At 44.3% G+C, this 18,882-nt stretch overlaps 1 protein-coding gene across 1 annotated transcript in view; it reads right to left on the bottom strand.

Moving 5' to 3' along the window:
* The window catches only part of CMTM4 (CKLF like MARVEL transmembrane domain containing 4), a 79,934-nt gene that overhangs the window by 16,534 nt on the left and 44,518 nt on the right, over positions 1-18,882 (bottom strand). Inside the window, exon 2 of the mRNA XM_020884899.2 lies at positions 957-1,133. Coding sequence (XP_020740558.1) covers positions 957-1,133 — 177 coding nt within the window. The remainder of the gene's footprint in view (positions 1-956; positions 1,134-18,882) is intronic.

Raw genomic sequence — 18,882 nt, 5'->3', positions numbered from 1 at the left:
GCAGGCAGCACTCTGTCAGGAAGACGATCACCTCTTGGTTCCCCCATAGGAACACCATGGGCGTGGCCCTGCCAGGCAAGGTGACCAGCCAGGCTGCCTCCCCGGGCTCCGGCACTCCAGGCCACGCTCTCCACAGTGCTGCACCGGCCAGCAGCAGAGGAGCCCATGTGCGGGCAAGTGGTCTCAGAGCCCCTCCCCCCCAATCCAAGGCAGCTGATGGGGCCAGGCTGTGTCTCCCTAACTGGTTCTCTTTAAGCTCCTGCACATGCTTATTTGCAAAGAAATATCAAGAAAACAAAGTGCTGTTAAGTTCACTCTTCCACTTGGCACAGTAGGGACAAGTAACACAAGTCCAGGAAAGGAGGCCTGGGAGTGACCGGCTCTGATCCCGTGCTGATCAGAGAGTAAGGCTGTCAGAGTTAAGAGCCCCAAACCATGGAGAGAAAAGGACACATTTCCTCAAGACTTGCTGATCAACCCAGCAAACCCTCTGGGACCTCCCAGCTGCTTTGAATTTAATAATAATAATATTCCTAGGTTTCACAAGTTAATGGCAATTTCATTCATATTTTCAGCTCTTCCCGAATCAGTACTTTTGCAAACGGCTTTCAGGTCCAGTGTGAAAATCTGCAAATGTATTCATTCCATGCTCTCTTTCCCATATTCTATAAATATCAACGTTACCAATCGTCTCAAAGGATCCGCAAATCAAAATGACATCTTTAAAGAAGTCAGAATAATCGTTAAGTTTCTGTCATTAGTGAAGGTCCTATTAATTCTGTAGTTATGTTATTCAACCCAGGAAGGAAATTTAAAATTTCACAGTTGCATTACAAGGAAATATTTATGTATCAAAATGAACCGGAACCAAACATGTCATAGAATGATTCCCGATTTTCCCGGGAGCCGTGGAGCACTTGATCCTTTCCTAGTCAGAGAACATGACTTTTACTCACCGTCAGGTTCCAGTTGATCTGGGGAATTCTCATGTGAAGGTTGAGACTGAACAGAATCAGCAAGACTCCGGTCACCACAAACGCACTGCAGCTCACAAACTCAAAAAAGTAGAGGCCTTCACACGGGGAGCATTCCATGATGGTCTCTATGCAGATGAATGCGATCAGGGCCAAGATCTGGGAAGAAAATTGCAAAAACACATGTATGTGTATGGTTAGCACACGTCGGTAGACACACGTGCCTGCCGCCTTTAAATAAAATTCAACCGCCACCACCACATAACAACCATGGAGTTTTCCCCTGGGGACAGCAGTATCAGGGACAGGAAAGTGACCTGATTCAATTCTTACATAAGAATAGGTACAGAGGCCTTAATGAAAAGATCAAATTCCTCATGTGAACAACCATGCCACCACAGGATGCTGACACCAGTGCAGCCCCCCAGGAGGAAGCAGAGAGGAACAGGCTCAGAGTGTTTTTAGTTCTGCCTCTGCCACCAGTGAGCGGACACCACCTACGCGCATTTCTCACTCACAGTCTCTATCAGGGTGATATCAAACATTAACAGGGCAGGGTCCTGGGGGTGTCTGTGTTAAGATATTTGCAACTACCCTTGCTGGTTCAGCTGATGTCACACAGGCTGACTGAGACCTGTGTGAGGTCTGACAGTGAGGCTGACTGAGATGGCTTTAGAAGGACTTGTATAACCCCTCCATTTAGAAGTCCTACCCCCAAATAAGGCCCACCTAATTAAATCACGTGTGAAAGGAGAAATCGGCGGCAGAGGATGAGATGGTTGTATAGCATCACTAACTCAATGGACATGAGCTTGAGCAAACTCTGGGAGATAGTGAGGGACAGGGAGGCCTGGCGTGCTGTAGTCCATGGGGTCACAAAGAGTTGGACACGACCTGGTGCCTGAACAACAACTATAATTAATTTATGAGCCGTGCTTTTTAAAATGTTTATCATTGGAGGGACCTGCCTGGCGGTCCAGCGGTGAAGAATCTGCCTTGCAATGCTGGGGACGAGGGTTCAATCCTTGGTTGGGGAACTAAGATCCCATTTGCTGCAGAGCAATTAAACCTGAGCACCACAACTAGAGAGTCGGGGTGCCCGAATGAGAATCCACATGATGCAACTACAACCATCTGTGCCACAACTAAGACTCAGCACCGCTAAATGGATGAATGACTCTACCTTGCAATGTGGGGGATGCAAGCTCATCCCCTGGTCGGGAAACTAAGATCCCATGTGCCTTGGGGCAACTAAGCCCGAGGGCCACAACTTGAGAGCCGGAATGCTGCAACGAAAGATCTTGTATGTTGCCACAAAGATCCTGCATGCCACAGCTAAGGCCTGATGCAGCCAAATAAATTTTTTTTAAGTTTATCGTTGGATTTGATCATGAAGAGACAGCCTGGGAAGTTTATAAAAACATTTAAAACCTACCAACATTAGAAACATCTTTCTGAAGGACCGAAGTAACACTCTAGCAATACGTACTAAGAGATCAGAGATCGTGAAGGCAAACAGGTGTCAATGAAAATCACCAGGTCAACTTTTAAAGTGAGATTTTGGGAACAGGAGGAGGCCCAGGGACTGAGTTTAATGGCCCTGTGATCAAGGAAAAGTCACGTGGTCTTACACCTAAAACCAGACCAGCCTTGGGCTCCTGGCCTGTATCCTATACTTCGGTAACCCAGCTCCTCACCACCTACCTACCAACTGTCAAGCCTATGCCAAAGCTTCCAGGCTGACCTCCGCCTCCAAGGTGGAGGAAGAACGGGCAGGCAGCTCTGTGGTCCCAGGCCTGTCCTCAAGAACAGCAACATCAGCATCACCAGGGAGCTTGTTACAGATGAAAACGCAGACTCTCTGCCTCCCCTCCTTGACCCCCAGAGTCAGAATCTGCTTTTTGACAAGATCCCCAGATAACTGAAGTGTGGGGAGAACAGAAGGCCCAGGCTACTCTGGGGCCCTTCTTTTCCTCCAGGGGTCCCACTTGTGCCTTAATCAGCTCACTCCTTCCCCTGCCCTCCCTGATGTTGCTTCTCCCCGCCAGACATGACTGATCCCACCCTTCCCCAGGAAAGCTTGGTCTGCAGTTGCATCCCATCTTTTATACCTGCCACTACGCACCTCTCTGCCTCCTGAGCTCTCGGAGCGCAGGGGCCAGCCCACCTCCCTCCACTCCCAAGGCACCAACCACGCGAACCTGCACAAAGCAGGTAAATGGGGGTGCAGGGAGCCGCTACAAACCCACCCCAACAATTCCCGACAGACTCGTCAGTCTCCACATGAAAGGAAGGGAGGCTGTCCTTTTTCCATGCCTTTTTAACAATATGTAGTCTTTCCATATTTCCACGTCAACACATTACAAATACGGGCCTTTTAAGCACACACTTTCTGCTTCTCCTAATGGCTCTCCTAACTCTCTCCAGAACCAGACACTTTTTTTTCTCATTTATTTTTATTAGTTGAAGGCTAATTACTTTACAATATTGTAGTGGTTTTTGCCATACATTGACACGTATCAGCCATGGATTTACACGTAGAACCAGACACTTTAATTCTCCATCTGAATTACATGCCTGACTTGCAATCAATTCACAAAGAAATAGTTTATATAAGGGAAACTCCAGAAAAAAAAATTTTTTTACCCCTGTAATTGGATCTAGTAATCTTAGGCAAGAAATAATACACTCTACTGATGAGTTACAAATGTTTCTGGTATGCTAACTTCAACCATATTTGTGTGGGAAGGTAACACCTACATTCTTATGTATTAAAATAAATATGATTTCAAGAATATGCAAATCAGATAGGCCATTCAACACAGGAGTGCACAGAACAGACAAAATTCCCTGTTCTCTAGCTCATATGCTAATGAAGAATCTTTTTAAATTAAATATTAAAATGTAGCATATTAGACAGTGATAAGTACAAAGAAGAAAAATCAAAGCAGGGAAGGAAGATGAAATGTAACCAGGGCAAGGATGTTGGAAATTTTAGGCAGAGTGACCATGGGAGGCCTCTGTGAGAAGGTTCTAGATTTACTACAAAGTTCACTTTAGTTTATTATAAAGTTACTAAAGGATACGATTGAAGAGTCAGATAAAGAGATACACAAGGCAAAGTCCAGAAGGGTCTTAATTACAGGAACCTCTGTCTCCCTGGAATTTGAAGTGCATCCACCCCCAGCAATTCGATGTGCTTTGGCTCACCAACGTAGATGATCAATTCTGTTCAAGAGTTTTTATAGAGTTTAATGTGGAGTCCCCTTCCCTTTCCAGAAATCGGCAGGTAAGGTTAAAAGTTCCAACTCTCTTATCACCTGGTTGCTTCCCCTGGCAATCAGCCCCCATCCTTAGGAGCTTTCCAAAAATCATCTCATTTAACACAAACTCAGGTGTGGCTGAAAGAGATTTGTTGTAAATATAAAAAATATAGATATCAAACACCTCTTATCACTTAGGAAATTCCACGAGTTTTAAGAGCTCTGTGCCAGAAATGGAATGAAGACCAAATACATATTTCATTATTCCAAATCACAGTATCTCAAGAGTTAGACATAAATACACACATATACACAACTATAGACATACAGTAACACCCAGTAATAGGTGTTTAGGTGGTTTGTAATACCCTTACAGAAACTGTACACTGTTTTTAAAAATCTGACTGTGTTGCGACTTGTCGACCTCTTCTTGCGGTGCTGGGGCTTAGTTGCTCCTCGGCATGCTGGGGGCTTCCCTGGTGGCTCAGATGGTAAAGAATCCGCCTGCAATGCGGGAGACTGGGGTTTGATCCCTGAGTTGGGAAGATCCCCTGGAGGAGGGCACAGCAGCCCATTCGAGTACTCTTGCCTGGGGAATCCCCACGGACAAAGGAGCCTGGCCGGCTACCGTCCACAGGGTCGCACAGAGTCGGGCTGAAGAGACTGAGCATCAGCAGGCGTGTGGGACCTTAGCTCCCCGACCAGGGGCCTTATGGTTTATCCATTCTGAATAATAGTTTGTATCTGCTAATCCCACACTCCCAATCCATACCTCTCCACCCCCTCTCCCCCTTGGCAACCTCAAGCCTGTTTTCTATGTCTATGAGTCTGTTTCTGTTTTATACATTGATAAGTTCATTTGTGTTATATTTTAGATGCCACATGTGTCAAACAGTGTTCTGCCTATGTTTTCTTCTAGGAGTTTTATGGTCTTACATTCAGGTCTTCAATCCAATTTTTAAATTTTTGTATATGGTGTTAGAGAATGTTCTATTTTCATTCTTTTACACAGAGCTGTCCAGTTTTCCCAGCACCACTTATTGAAGCGACTGTCTTTTCTCTATTGTATATTCTTGCCCCCTTTCTCATAAACAAACTGACCATAAATTCTAGTAAGGAGAATACTTTTTTTTTGCCTGCCTTTTGGTACAGAAAATGTCAAATTTCCTCCAGCACAGTCAAATATAACAATCATTATTGAAGTAAAACCTATCTAGTAGCCAGTAAGGAAACAGAGACTCAGGTAGTCCAGTGGTTAGGACTCTGCACTTCCACTGCCAGAGGCATAGGCTTGATCCCTGGTTGGGGAACCAAGATCCCATATGCTGTGTGGCATGGCCGAAAAGAAGGAAAACAGGGACTCAAAGTTATACTGAAAGCCAACAACTTCGAAGCACCTACAGAATCAAAAGTAATTCAACTTATAACAATTCTGCAGTAGACAAAGATACATGTAAAACTGTACAGAGATGTTCAAAAAGACGTAAATAAGGAAGCGCCATTGCATTGCTCACCAGGAGATCACAGGGGCACCCTTGAAGAAAGTCTACTCTCTGTAGCACCTACCAACCGCTCAGGAGTAAATATTTGCATGCTTGAAAGGTAATGATGTTAAAAGGCTGTCAGTGCTCTGTAACGACCTCAAGGGATGGGATGGGAGGGGCTTCAGGAGGGAGGGGACACATGTATGGCAATGGCCAATTCATGTTGATGTATGGCAAAAAACCATCACAATATTGTAAAGTAATCGGCCTCCCATTAAAATAAAAACAAAAAAGGTTGTCAAATTTCCACAACTATGGCTAATTATGACTGGCAACATCAAAAAGCGTGGATGGGGGGCAAACAGCTGGCTGATTAAGATGACATAAAACTTTTAAAAAATTCATAACCCCCTGTTACTACTGGTGGGAGTGAAAACGATCAGGGCCCTTCTGGAGCACTGTGCTAACAACAGTATGCTTCACAGAACAGCCCGTTCTCTGACTTCCAGGCTCACGGTAGGGTTGGAGATTGGGGCTGAGTTTCCCAGGGAAAATTTATTTTCAGGATGATGAAGCTTGTGCCACAACTTCCCATCCATTACAATGTCTTTTGCCAGTGGTGATAGAGTAACAGTGGGCGTTTTGGGGAGTCGGTTAACTGGAAGCTGAGAGAAAGAGACTGAATTTGGGTCTAGCGGTCGCTTCCACGTACAGCCACTGTAGTCTTCCCTCTGTAGGAATGGCCTCCAGATATGCGCTGATCTGACATCATGATGAAGAAACAGGCCTTAAAATTCACAAGATCAACATGCCCTTCCATGCCAAACTAAAAGTGTCTGAGTGGTGAAGGAAGAAAGGGTTTGAATCATAAGGGGCCAGAAGCTAGAAGTTTTTAGCAGGAGAATTCTTCAGACCATCAAATGTGTGAAACAGTCATCAGTGGACAATTCTCTTTTCATCAGCGCCTAAATGGAAGTTAGGTGTTTCCCAACAGGGATATACCCCATAATGCACAGTATCCAATTATAAACACACTATACCTTTCCTCCCATTTTGGTGGGAATCACATGAAACAGAACTTATGAGAATTCCGGGATTCATAGGGCAGAAACTTGTAGCAGTACTAGAAAGGGAAAATACCTATGTGTGGGAGATATATAAATATAATTTATGTAGCCAGTGTATCAGATCACATCATAAAGTATCTGACAAATCTTGAACTGACAAAGTCTGACAGCCCCAAATAAAATAGCACACAAAGGTGCCTCCAACGCATGGCAACAGCCTGAAGAGACAAACATCCCAATGACAGCCTCCTACACACACCGATCAATAAGGTGATGTATGCAGCATAAGAGCATATTGATTGTGTAATGACATCACCCAACACAAGGGAGTGGGCAAACTAAAACTTGAATTGGCCGGTGTGTGCCATGTCCCTCAGTCATGTCCAACTCTTTGCCACCCCAGGGACTATAACCTACCAGGCTCTCTGTCCATGGGATCCTCCAGGCAAGAATACTGGAGTGGGTTCTCTAGGGGATCTTCCCAACCCAGGGATCGAACCCAAGTCTCTTGCATCTCCTGCATTGGCAGGTGGATTCTTTACACTAGTGTCACCTAGGAAGCCCCAGATTGCTCTGATGGCCTCCTAAGTTTCAGATCAATTTTTATGCACTTTTTCAAAATTAACTGATAATACTAACATTCAAATACCATCTATCTTAGTGGAGGCCAAAATAAAAGAAGGAAAATATTTCTAAAATTTGTAATTTTCTGTGCTTCTCATTCTTAACAATGTAAAACTAGGTAGAATAGTATTTAATTCTAAATCTTTTTCCTTAAGAGTGGGTCTCCAAAATCAGATGAGGCTCAAGCCTCTCAAAACCCGACTCATGCCTCTGAGTGGGGCTGATGGGGCGGCCAGCTTCCCACTGCCCTGAGATGAGCGCACGACATGGGGGAGAAGGAAACCTCCCTTATCCTAAGCCATGGAGATTTTAGGTTTTTTTCTTACTATGGCATACTCGAGCTCATACTGACTAAAAAGGGCACGTTGGCATAGAGTTAAATTTGCACAACAGGTCCTGGGTATTTACTACAATGAAAATTCTTGCATGATAGATACATTACTATGCTACTCGCTCTTAAAGATACCAGATTCAAATGGTTTTACAGACCAATTCTTTTTTTTTTGGCTGTACAGCTTGTGGGATCTTAGTTCCCTGACCAGGGATGGAACCCAGGCCCCTGAATTGGAAGCTCAGAGTCCTAATCCCTGAACTACCAAGGAATTCCCTACAAATCAATTCATAACAGACTGTTAAGGTAAAGATATTGACTATATTATTTAAATTTTTTCAAAACAAAGAAAAGTATAAAACATTTGGGAAAAAAAAAATTTGGAATTTCAGGGATCCATCTATGTGGCAGGATTGTGGATTTTTTTTTTTTTTTAATTTAGGCTTCTGTTACTTTCCAAAATTTTTACAATGAGTATGTGTGGTTTTATTTTAAAAACTAATAATTTTATGTGTAAACACTTTGGGGAAACATCCATATTTATTATGAGTTACATTTCAGTGACTTCTAAGAATCATTTGTTTTGAAACTAGTCATGAATATTTTAAAATGATATTATACACTTGAATGGAAAATGAAAGTCACCCTCCAAATCCACATCAGTCCCATTTCTTTATCAGAAAAGTTCATCATCTCCAAGGCCTAACATATGATATGCTTATGTATGTATATGTGTACATGTATGTGTGTATAAATATATATACATCTGAATCTTTTTTTTTCCATTTATTTTTATTAGTTGGAGGCTAATTACTTTACATCATTACAGTAGTTTTTGTTATACATTGAAATGAATTAGCCATGGATTTACATATACATCTGAATCTTATACTTTGTTGTACACCTGAAACCAACATAATATTGCTAGTTTCATTTTAAAAAGAAAGAAAGGAAAAAGGCAGCCTGGGCTACCCAGGTGGCGCTAGTGGTAAAGAACCCGCCTGCCAATGCTGGAGACAAAAGAGATGCAGGTTTGATCCAGAGGTCAGGAAGATCCCCTGGAGGAGGGCATAGCAACCCACTCAAGTTTTCCTGCCTGGAAAATCTTCATGACAGAGGAGCCTGACGGGCTACAGTCCACGGGGTTGCAAAGAGTTGGACATTACTAAAGCAACTTAGCATGCACACACACACTCTCACCAATGGGATGGCAAGGACCCTCCCCCCTCACACCTAAGTGAACAGTACCTGTGCATCTATGAAAGCATCTTGGAAGATTAGACAAAATTCTAACCTTCCATGATCACCAGTTTATCAAAGGATTTCAAGAAGCTCATTTAAAAATACACCTATAAGCAAAAGTCACAGCTTTTAAAAACAATTTTCAGGAGTCTTAAAAATCACCAGTTGTAAAAATGACTTTCCATTCAAAGATGTCTGGAACAACTTTAATCTGCGTGGCTCCTATGTAGTCAGACGGCTTCTTCACTGACCCTGACAGCTTGGTGGCACCTGGGGGCTTGCTGTGCTCAGAGTCTCCGTTCCAAGCCAGCCACGAAACCCCAAAATACACAGATACGAACTAACCAGGTACCAGGGGCTTAAAACAGGGTGGGGGGTGCGGGCTGAGGTTTGGAAGGCAGAGGATCACTGAGAGTTTGGAGACCAGCAGAAGGCCCTAGGAGGTTTCCTGGAGAGCAGCAGAGTCAGTGAATGCTTGTGTCTGGCAGCGCCTCACTTCCACACTGAATTCCTTAGCTGGGGGTGAGGTGGAGCGTAGGCACAGAACCTAGCCCCTCACCCAAGTACCTTCATTTTAGTGGTCCCTAAACTCTTCTGACTGTGTGGATCACAATAAACTGTGGAAAATTCTGAAAGAGACGGGAATACCAGACCACCTGACCTGTCTCTTGAGAAACCTGTATGCATGTCAGGAAGCAACAGTTAGAACTGGACATGGAACAACAGACTGGTTCCCAAATAGGCAAAGGAGTACGTCAAGGCTGTATATTGTCACCCTGCTTATTTAATTTATATTCAGAGTACATCATGAGAAACGCTGGGCTGGAAGAAGCACAAGCTGGAATCAAGATTGCCGGGAGAAATATCAATAACCTCAGATATGCAGATGACACCACCCTTATGGCAGAAAGTGAAGAGGAACTAAATAGCCTCTTGATGAAAGTGAAAGAGGAGAGTAAAAAAGCTGGCTTAAAGCTCAACATTCAGAAAACTAAGATCATGGCATCTGGTCCCATCACTTCATGGCAAATAGATGGGGAGACAGTGGAAACAGTGTCACACTTTATTTTTCTGGGCTCCAAAATTACTGCAGATGGAATTGTAGCCATGAAATTAAAAGACGCTTGCTCCTTGGAAGGAAAGTTATGACCAACCTAGATAGCACATTAAAAAGCAGAGACATTACTTTGCCAACAAAGGTCTGTCTAGTCAAGGTTATGGTTTTTCCAGTGGTCATGTATGGATATGAGAGTTGGACTGTGAAGAAAGCTGAGCGCCAAAAAATTGATGCTTTTGAACTGTGGTGCTGGAGAAGACACTTGAGAGTCCCTTGGATTGCAAGGAGATCCAACCAGTCCATCCTAAAGGAGATCAGTCCTGGGTGTTCACTGGAAGGACTGATGCTGAAGCTGAAACTCCAATACTTTGGCCACCTCATGAGAAGAGTTGACTCATTGGAAAAGACCCTGATTCTGGGAGGGATTGGGGGCAGGAGGAGAAGGTGATGACAGAGGATGAGATGGCTGGATCCCATCACTGACTCAATGGACATGGGTCTGAGTAAACTCTGGGAGTTGGTGATGGACAGGGAGGCCTGGCATGCTGCGATTCATGGGGTCGCAAAGAGTCGGACACGACTGAGAGACTGAACTGAACTGAAACTCTTCTGATCAAAGAAAAGAACACCTATTTTTATTTTTATTTTTTGGCCATGCTGTGTAGCTTGTGGGATCTTAGTTCCCAGGGATCTTAGTTCCTCAACCAGGAATGGAACCCATGCCCTCAACAGTGAAAATGTGGAGTCCTAACCAGACTGCCAGGGAATTCTCCAGAATATCTGTTAATAGTCTCCTGAACCAATGCTCCAGGAAGCATAGTTTGCAAATCATCAGTCTGGTTTATACACTGGGAAAATATTTCTGTTGTGCTTTTAAAAAAAATTCCTTTTAAGTTTGAAAACAACTACTGCAGGCTGACTCTTCCAGCTACAGAGCAGCAGTCCTGAATTCACACGGGGTGCTTGGCTATGGCCCCCACGGCCACCAAGCCCTGGATTTTCTCACGGCTAAGCTCCATGCTGTTTCCATCATAATGACATCCCTCCTGGTCTTGGGGTTCTCAGAACACATGGGCATGTTAACCTTTCTGAAAAGCCTCACAGTCAAAAACCTGTTTACCTTCATCTGACACGTGGACGACATGACCTGAACACAAAATGTTTTTATTTCTCAGGATGCCTATTAAACACTACATAGCAGTGTGTAGAGGGAAACGAGTTTGGGAAACACAAAAGGGTGTGCTGGTCAGTATCCAGCTTTGTCAGGTCACACACAATTTAAATGCACAGAGTCATCTACCTAGAGGGACAGGGTGGTGAGGGTGGTGGGAGGGGGTTCAGAAGGAAGGGGACACATGCATGCCTGTCACTGATTCATGTTGATGTATGGCAAAAATCATCACAATATTGTAAAGTAATTATCCTCCAATTAAATTAATTAAATGCACAGAGTAAAACACAGAAGCTCATTTACTCATCAGGGAGGCAACGACCAAGGACCTGTTAACTGAGTGATTCACACCACACACACAAGCAGGGTTCAAAGTACCTTCAGAATCAGACCAAGCTCTAATCAACTCTGGCACGTGCAAAATTAAAATCTCTCTCTTCCCACCCGTGGCACTACCCAGGTGGCTCAGGGGTAAAGAATCAGCCTGCAGTGCAGGAGATATGGATTCAACCCCTGGATTGGGAAGATCCCCTGGAGAAGGGAATGGCAACCCACTCCAGTATTCTTGCCTGGGAAATCCCATGGAGAGAGGAGCCTGGTGGGTTACAGTCCATGGGGTGCCAAAAGTGTCAGACAAGACTTAATGACTAAATAACAACAACAAACTTCCCGCCAGTACTGAGAAAATATCTGAAAGATGAGCACGTTTGGCATGTAGTCACAGAGATCCAACAGGTAAGTTGTTAAAATGCCACCACACTTCAAGAAGCAGTTCCATTCTAACCACTCTCAGTGGATGCTCCGATGGGGTCCCTGAGACCAGAAGTGCAGAAAAGCCACAGCAGGTCTTTCCCTTCCATCTTTCTGAGTCTAGAGACCAAGGAATTTAAGCTGCTTTATAGCGGGCCAAACGACAGATCACCCTAAAGCATAAGCAAGCTCTCAGGTCAGGAGCCACGCAGCATAGTATGCAAAGGGTCTCAACTAGCTACCTGTGCAGTAGAAGTGCTTCAGAAAGACAAGGGCTTGCATTTAGGCAGCATCAATAATGTAATGAGGATGTTCTCAGGCCTCATGCTGGGCACGGTCCATTTGTCATCTCTCTCTCTCTCTCTCTCTTTTTAAATATTTATTTACTTGGCTGTGCCAGTCTTTAGTTTTGGCATACAGGCAGTAGTTGTTCCCTGCCCTGGAATTGAACCTGGGCCCCCTGCATGGGAGTTTGGAGTCTTAGCCACTGGACCACCAGGGAAGCCCCGTTTCTTATCTCTTATACTCATGCCTCCCCAAGAAGCCAGCGGTACCCAGAAGCTCTGCCCCAGAGCCCAGAGCTGGTTTCTCCACACACCTCCCTCTTCTACTCCAGATGCCTAATGGTGGACTTATCCAGGGTCCAGAACCTCCCTGCACCCTAGGCCATGGGAAAAGGCATCTGTGCATAATTTCTCTTCAAGGAACATAGTAAGAGACACCAGGAGCCAGTCATGAGAGTCTCTGACAAAACACACAGCTTGATTACTCAAAGCGATCTAACAACAGCAACAACTCAATTTTTCTAAGAAAAATAATCTTTGAGTTACTCCACTCAAGGGAGGTCATCCATCCCATGAGTTAAAATATAATCCTCCCTCACCTGAGACAATAGAGTCACAAGCAAACACATTTTGGTTCCAAAAGATAGGAGCTAATTAGAGGTGTAAATTATTTAACCTGCAATCAATGCTTTTTCCCCATGATCTCTGGTTCCATTATTTTCCTCCAGCTAACCAATGTCCAAGCTACAGACCTGAGAGATGCAGAAATTAAAAGGAAACTACCTGCTCGTGAAAGGCAGGGATGCCCCCAGGGGCTAACGTCATCCAGCCTGGCAGGGAACACGAATTAGGCAGTAGTTAAGCAACGGAGCTAAGGGGGCCAAGGCAGTAAGTGCCTGACTGCTGAGAAGAAAGGGGAAGATGAAGACAAAAGTGGGGAGGCTGCTGAGGGCTCAGGGCAGTCAGAAGAAAAGCAGGGACTCAGGAGGCCAACTCTGCCAGGTACACTCCAGGCTGTGCTCGCTTCAAACCTCTGAGGGCTTTCTTTTCACTGAGGACAGAAGGGTTCGGGCTGCTGCTGCTTCAGAAAGCTGTCTGCTGGTTGGCCTGAGGCTGGCCCATGTCACAAGGCCGACTCCAGCCAGTACTCTGACCTGTTTTTCAAGCTGGGTTCTACTGTGTAAATAAGTTTTCTGTTTTGGACTCCTAAACCCATATGAAAGTTAAGGGCCAAACTCAGCAGACTGCATTTCCATTTCTTTTTCTGGCAAGACTCTTACTTTTACCATAAATTATTATACTTAAAACAGCGTGAGCTCTAGGGCACACATACTAAACCCACACATTACTTGGTGGCAATGGCTGGCCACAGTCTATCAGTTTCAGACCAATTAAAATAGGCTTCTTTGGGGACATTCAATGACTGAGAGCATGTTAAACAATATTATCCAGTGAAGTGCAAAAACATTTTCTTGTGTTTTTCTTCTTTTTTTTAAAAAGAAGCCTAGAAAACCTTATTATGTGGCTGATGATATAATTGCACATGATTTCAGAAAACCACAGGACGGTCAGCATCTTTCCTGCCAAAAGAATGCCCACAACATTTTACTGAAAAAGCCACCCTGCCCCAAAGCTGTGCTTTCAGACCATGTGAATCAGTAATGGAGCGAAAACGCCGCATGTGTAGAGGACACAGCAAACAAGCCCTTCAAACCAAACACGTCTGAAGATGTTTAGACGCTGCTGGCTTCTGGGCTTTCTCTGCCCCCTTCCTTTCTGGTGTCCTAGCTTCACAGGTGAAGCTGAAATCCCTGGAAGCAGTGTCACATCACCAACATGATTCAGAAAAGCAAAACCTTCCCCCTACTTTTCCTTCCTCCCCCTGCTTTAATTCCTGGGCACCTCCTACCCCACCATCTCTGACAAACTACCTCAACAGATGTGAAGGACAGGACAGCTTTTCTCAGTGAATGAGAAAGCAGGAGGCCATGAGCAATTTTTTGCTAAAGATTAACTGAGGCCAAAATAGAGATGTAAATGGTGTGCCTGAAGAACTATGGACAGAGGTTCATAATATTGTACATGAGATTTTGAACAAAACCAGCCCCCAAAACAGAAAAGCAAGAAGGCAAAGTGGTTATCTGAGGAGGTTTTACAAATAGCTGAAGAAAGAAGAGAAGCAAAAGGCAAGGGAGAAAGGGAAAGGTACACTCAACTAAACGCAGAGTTCCAAAGAATAGCAAGGAGAGATGAGAAGGCCTTCAATGGACAATGCATAAAAATAGAGGAAAACAAGAGGGGAAAGACTAGAGATCTCTTCAGGAAAACTGGAAATGTCAAGGAAACACCTCACCCAAAGATGAGCACAATAAAGGACAGAAACGAGAGAGATGTTGAAGAGGCCAAGAAAAGATGGAAAGAATACATGGAAGAACTGTCCAAAAAAGATCTTAATGAAACAGATAACCATGATGGTGTGGTCAGTCACCCAGAGCCAGACAAAGCACAAAGCCAGTGGATGCAGTGAAATTCCAGTAGAGCTATTCAAAACCCTAAAAGATGATGCTATCAAAGTGTTGCACTCAATATGTCAGCAAATCTGGAAGACCCAGCAGTGGCCACAGGACTGGAAAAAGTCAATTCTCATCCCAGTTCCCAAGAAGGGTAGTACTAAAGAACATGCTAACCATTGGACAATTTCACTCATTTCCCACGCTAGTGAGGTCATGCTTAAAACCTTTCAAGCTAGGCTTCAGCATGGGCTTCCCTGGTGGCTCAGATGATAAAGAATCTGCCTCCAATGTGGGAGACCTGGGTTCGATCCCTGGGTTGGGAAGATCCCCTGGAGGAAGACATGGCATCCCACTCCAGTATTCTTGTATGGAGAATTCCCATAGACAGAGGAGCCTGGCAGGCTGCAGTTCATGGGGGTCACAAAGAGTCGGACATGACTGAGCAACTGAACTTAGTCTAAGTCTCTTGCATAGTCTAAGAGGCCAGGAGAGAGTCCACCTGGAGAAGCCCAGCACAGCCCGAACAGCCCCCAGCACTGCAGCAGCAGCATCCAGCTGAGGAAGGGTCCCAAAGGAGAAAAGCCTCCTCAAGTGGCCACACCCCAGGGCCTTGTGCATATATTCAGGGACTTAGACATTCGGCACCTCCCCCTGCACCTTAGCACACAAATCCAGGCACTGGATTACAAATTCAGCACAGTCTTGGTATACTGGTGTCCCCAACACCGAAGGCAATAAAGACAGTGCCCTCCAGAATGTGTGACCCTGTGGCCCTCCTCAAAAATCCAACATTTGCTGGGTCTTCCCTGATGGTCCAGTGGTTAAGAATCTGCCTGTCAGAAAGCGACACAAAATTGTAAAGCAATTTTCCACCAATTAAAAAATAAATAAAATTTTAAAAATAAATAAATAAAAAGGTTTAAAAAATGAAGAAGAAGAATCCGCCTGCCAATGCAGGAGACACCACCAGTTGAATCATTGTCCGGGAAGATCCCACATGCTGCGGGGTGACTAAGCCTGTGCGCCACAACTGCTGAAGCCCACGAACTCTACAGCCCTCAGTCTGCAACTGCTGAGCCCATGTACCTATAGCCTATGCTCTGCAACAAGAGAAACCAAGGCCGAAAAAAAGAAAAAGAGAGAAAGAAGTCACCGCAGTGAGGAGACCAAGCAACCCCAACTAAGACAGTAGCCCCAGCTCGCTGCAACTAGACCAAGCCTGCGTGCAACAAGACTAGTGCAGACAAAAATAAATAAATAATAAATACATAAAATTTTTTTGAAATTCAAGATTGGCTGAGTCCTTCTACCATGGGTCAAATGCTATGCTGGGCAGTGTCACAAGATTCTCTCCTTTTACTTAACCTGCACCTGATCCTGGGAAAAACACGGTTAGTTTGCTTGTTTTTAATTGAGATGTAATTTACTTGCATCATAAAAATCATCCACTTCAAGTGTACAGAGAATTCGGTGGTTTTTAACACATTCAGTATCATGCAACCATCACCATTATGTAATTGCAGGATGTCTTCATCACACCAAGAGGAATATCATTTCTAAGCCCTACCCTATTGATAAGGAAAATAAGGGAGCAATGTTAAACAACCCAACCAGGGTCAGCAAGTCTCTGGCAGAGCTGCGGCAAAACCCAGTCCCTGAACCCCTCACAGCACTGGCCGTCGCTGATCACCCTCCCATCCACTCTTGGCTTCCACTCCTTCCTTCCCACCCTGCAAACGGTGGGTGTTCCCCGGGCCAGTTCCCCCTGCTGTTTTCTCACCAGACGTGTGTACCCAACAGATTTCCCTGACCCCGACTCCCATTCCCAAACCTGCTTCTCTAGTTCGAGCTCCCATCTGAGCCCCGGATGCAGGCTGCGACACTGCCCCGTGTTGGACACCTGCACCTAAATGTCCCAAGTCACCCACGAACGTGGACACAAAACTCCCTCCCTGATGCAACTAATGGCATCACCAGCCGTAAGCAACAGTCACTCAGAGTTGGGGCTCTGGGGTCTCACGATGCCGAGTTCCGACTTCAGCTCTGCCACTTACTGAAAATAGCTCTGTGCCCTGGGCACACCGCTTCTCTTCTCTGGGCCTCTGTCCGAGGATTAAACACTATAAGACACTCAGCAGCACACCCAGCACCCAGCAAGTGTAAAGTACAATAAGCAGTGGCCCTCGTCATGACTACGCGGAAGGTCCAGCAGAGCTCACACACAATCCAGTCTTCATCAAGCTGACTCCGCTGGGGAAATGTGTCCAGGTTGCAACATTGGTCAGAATTTCCTTGTGAAGGACAAACGAGATTCCATCATATGTGTATACCACACTCTGTTTATCCATTCCTCTGTTGATGGACACTTGAGTTGCTTTTATCTTTTGACTATTGTGAATAACACTGTATGAATGCAGCTGGAGCAACATCCCGTTTGAGTCCCTGCTTTCAATTCTTCTGAGTTCTGCTCAGGAGTAGAACTGCCGGCTGTTGTTCAGTTGCTCAGTCATGTCCGACTCTTTGCAACCCCATCCACAGACTGTAGCACACCAGGCTTCCCTGTCCTTCGCTACCTCCAGGAGTTTGCTCAAACTCATGTCCATTGAGTCAGTGATGCCATGCAACCATCTCATCCTCAGTCGCCTCCTTCTCCTCCTGCCCTCGAGGCAAGAATACTGAAGTGGTTTGCCATTCCCTTCTCCAGGGGAACTGCTGGATCATTTGGTAATTCTACTTGTAATTTTTAGGAGTCAAAAACTTAAGCATAAAAGAAAAAGAAATGAAAGTATAAAAATCAAAGTAGTTAAGTAAAATCCCTTAAATTTCAATAGAAAATATTAATATGAATTTCTTTTAAAAAATAGCTGTATCCATTGAAAAGGGCTAGAAATAATAACTCAATAATGATAAGCACCTCAAGTGTCCAGAACAAGGTTCTGAATATTATTTCCCACTAATAGGAATGGAAACTTCTTGGAGAAATGACTGATTCCAGGTATGTGGCAGGACATACACAAGATGAGTGTGTCAGAAAGCAAAGATGCTCTAAAGACTACTGGGACTAAGGATACATGTCAACTTGAAGGGGTTCCCAATGGCCAAGAGGATGATATAAGCATCAAAATATTTATTCATTAATTTATGTATTTCATTAAAACAACACCCAAATCTTGGTTTCTAAATACCATTGTTTTTCATTGAAAGGAACCAGGGTTCCTTGGAGCTGAGGTAGAAGAGTTTGAGATGAGTCTTTAAACCTTGTGTTAGTGAAGTGAACATGTCTAAAGGGCACTACAGCCAGTTCAAAAGGGCTTTCATTGGCCAAACCCAGAACAATCTGATCAAAACAAATAATGATAGCTAAGTCATTAAAAACCCACTGATAATGGAAGCAACCCAGATGTCCATCAGCAGACGAATGGATGAGGAAGCTGTGGTACATATACACCATGGAATATTACTCAGCCTTTAAAAAGAATTCATTTGAATCAGTTCTAATGAGATGGATGAAACTGGAACCCATTATACAGAGCGAAGTAACCCAGAAAGATAAAGACCAATACAGTATACTAACACATATATATGGACTTTAGAAAGATGATAACGATAACCCTATATGCAAAACAGAAAAAGAGACTCAGATGTATAGAACAGACTTGTGGACTCTGGGAGAAGGCGAGGGTGGGATGTTTCAAAAGAACAGCATTGAAACATGTATATTATCTAGGGTGAAACAGATAACCAGCTCAGGTTGGGTACATGAGACAAGTGCTCGGGCCTGGTGCACTGGGAAGACCCAGAGGGATCGGGTAGAGAGGGAGGTGGGAGGGGGGACTGGGATGGGGAATACATGTAAATCCATGGCTAATTCATTTCAATGTATAACAAAAACTACTGTAATGATGTAAAGTAATTAGCCTCCAACTAATAAAAAAAAAAAAACCCACTGATAACATACGAATTCATGAGTCTACACTGATGTAAACAAACAGGGGAAAAGGGAAAATTCTTCCTTAAGATCAAAAATCCTGCTAATAAATACAAAAGGAATGATGGATTCATAAAACTGCCATCACTGGCAATAGTCATAAATAATACTTGGTTCAAGCAAGAATCATCAGA

The sequence above is a fragment of the Odocoileus virginianus genome, chromosome 20 (genome assembly GCF_023699985.2).
Source record: "Odocoileus virginianus isolate 20LAN1187 ecotype Illinois chromosome 20, Ovbor_1.2, whole genome shotgun sequence".
Lineage (NCBI taxonomy): Eukaryota > Metazoa > Chordata > Mammalia > Artiodactyla > Cervidae > Odocoileus > Odocoileus virginianus.
This window is presented reverse-complemented; position numbering and strand designations above follow the sequence as displayed.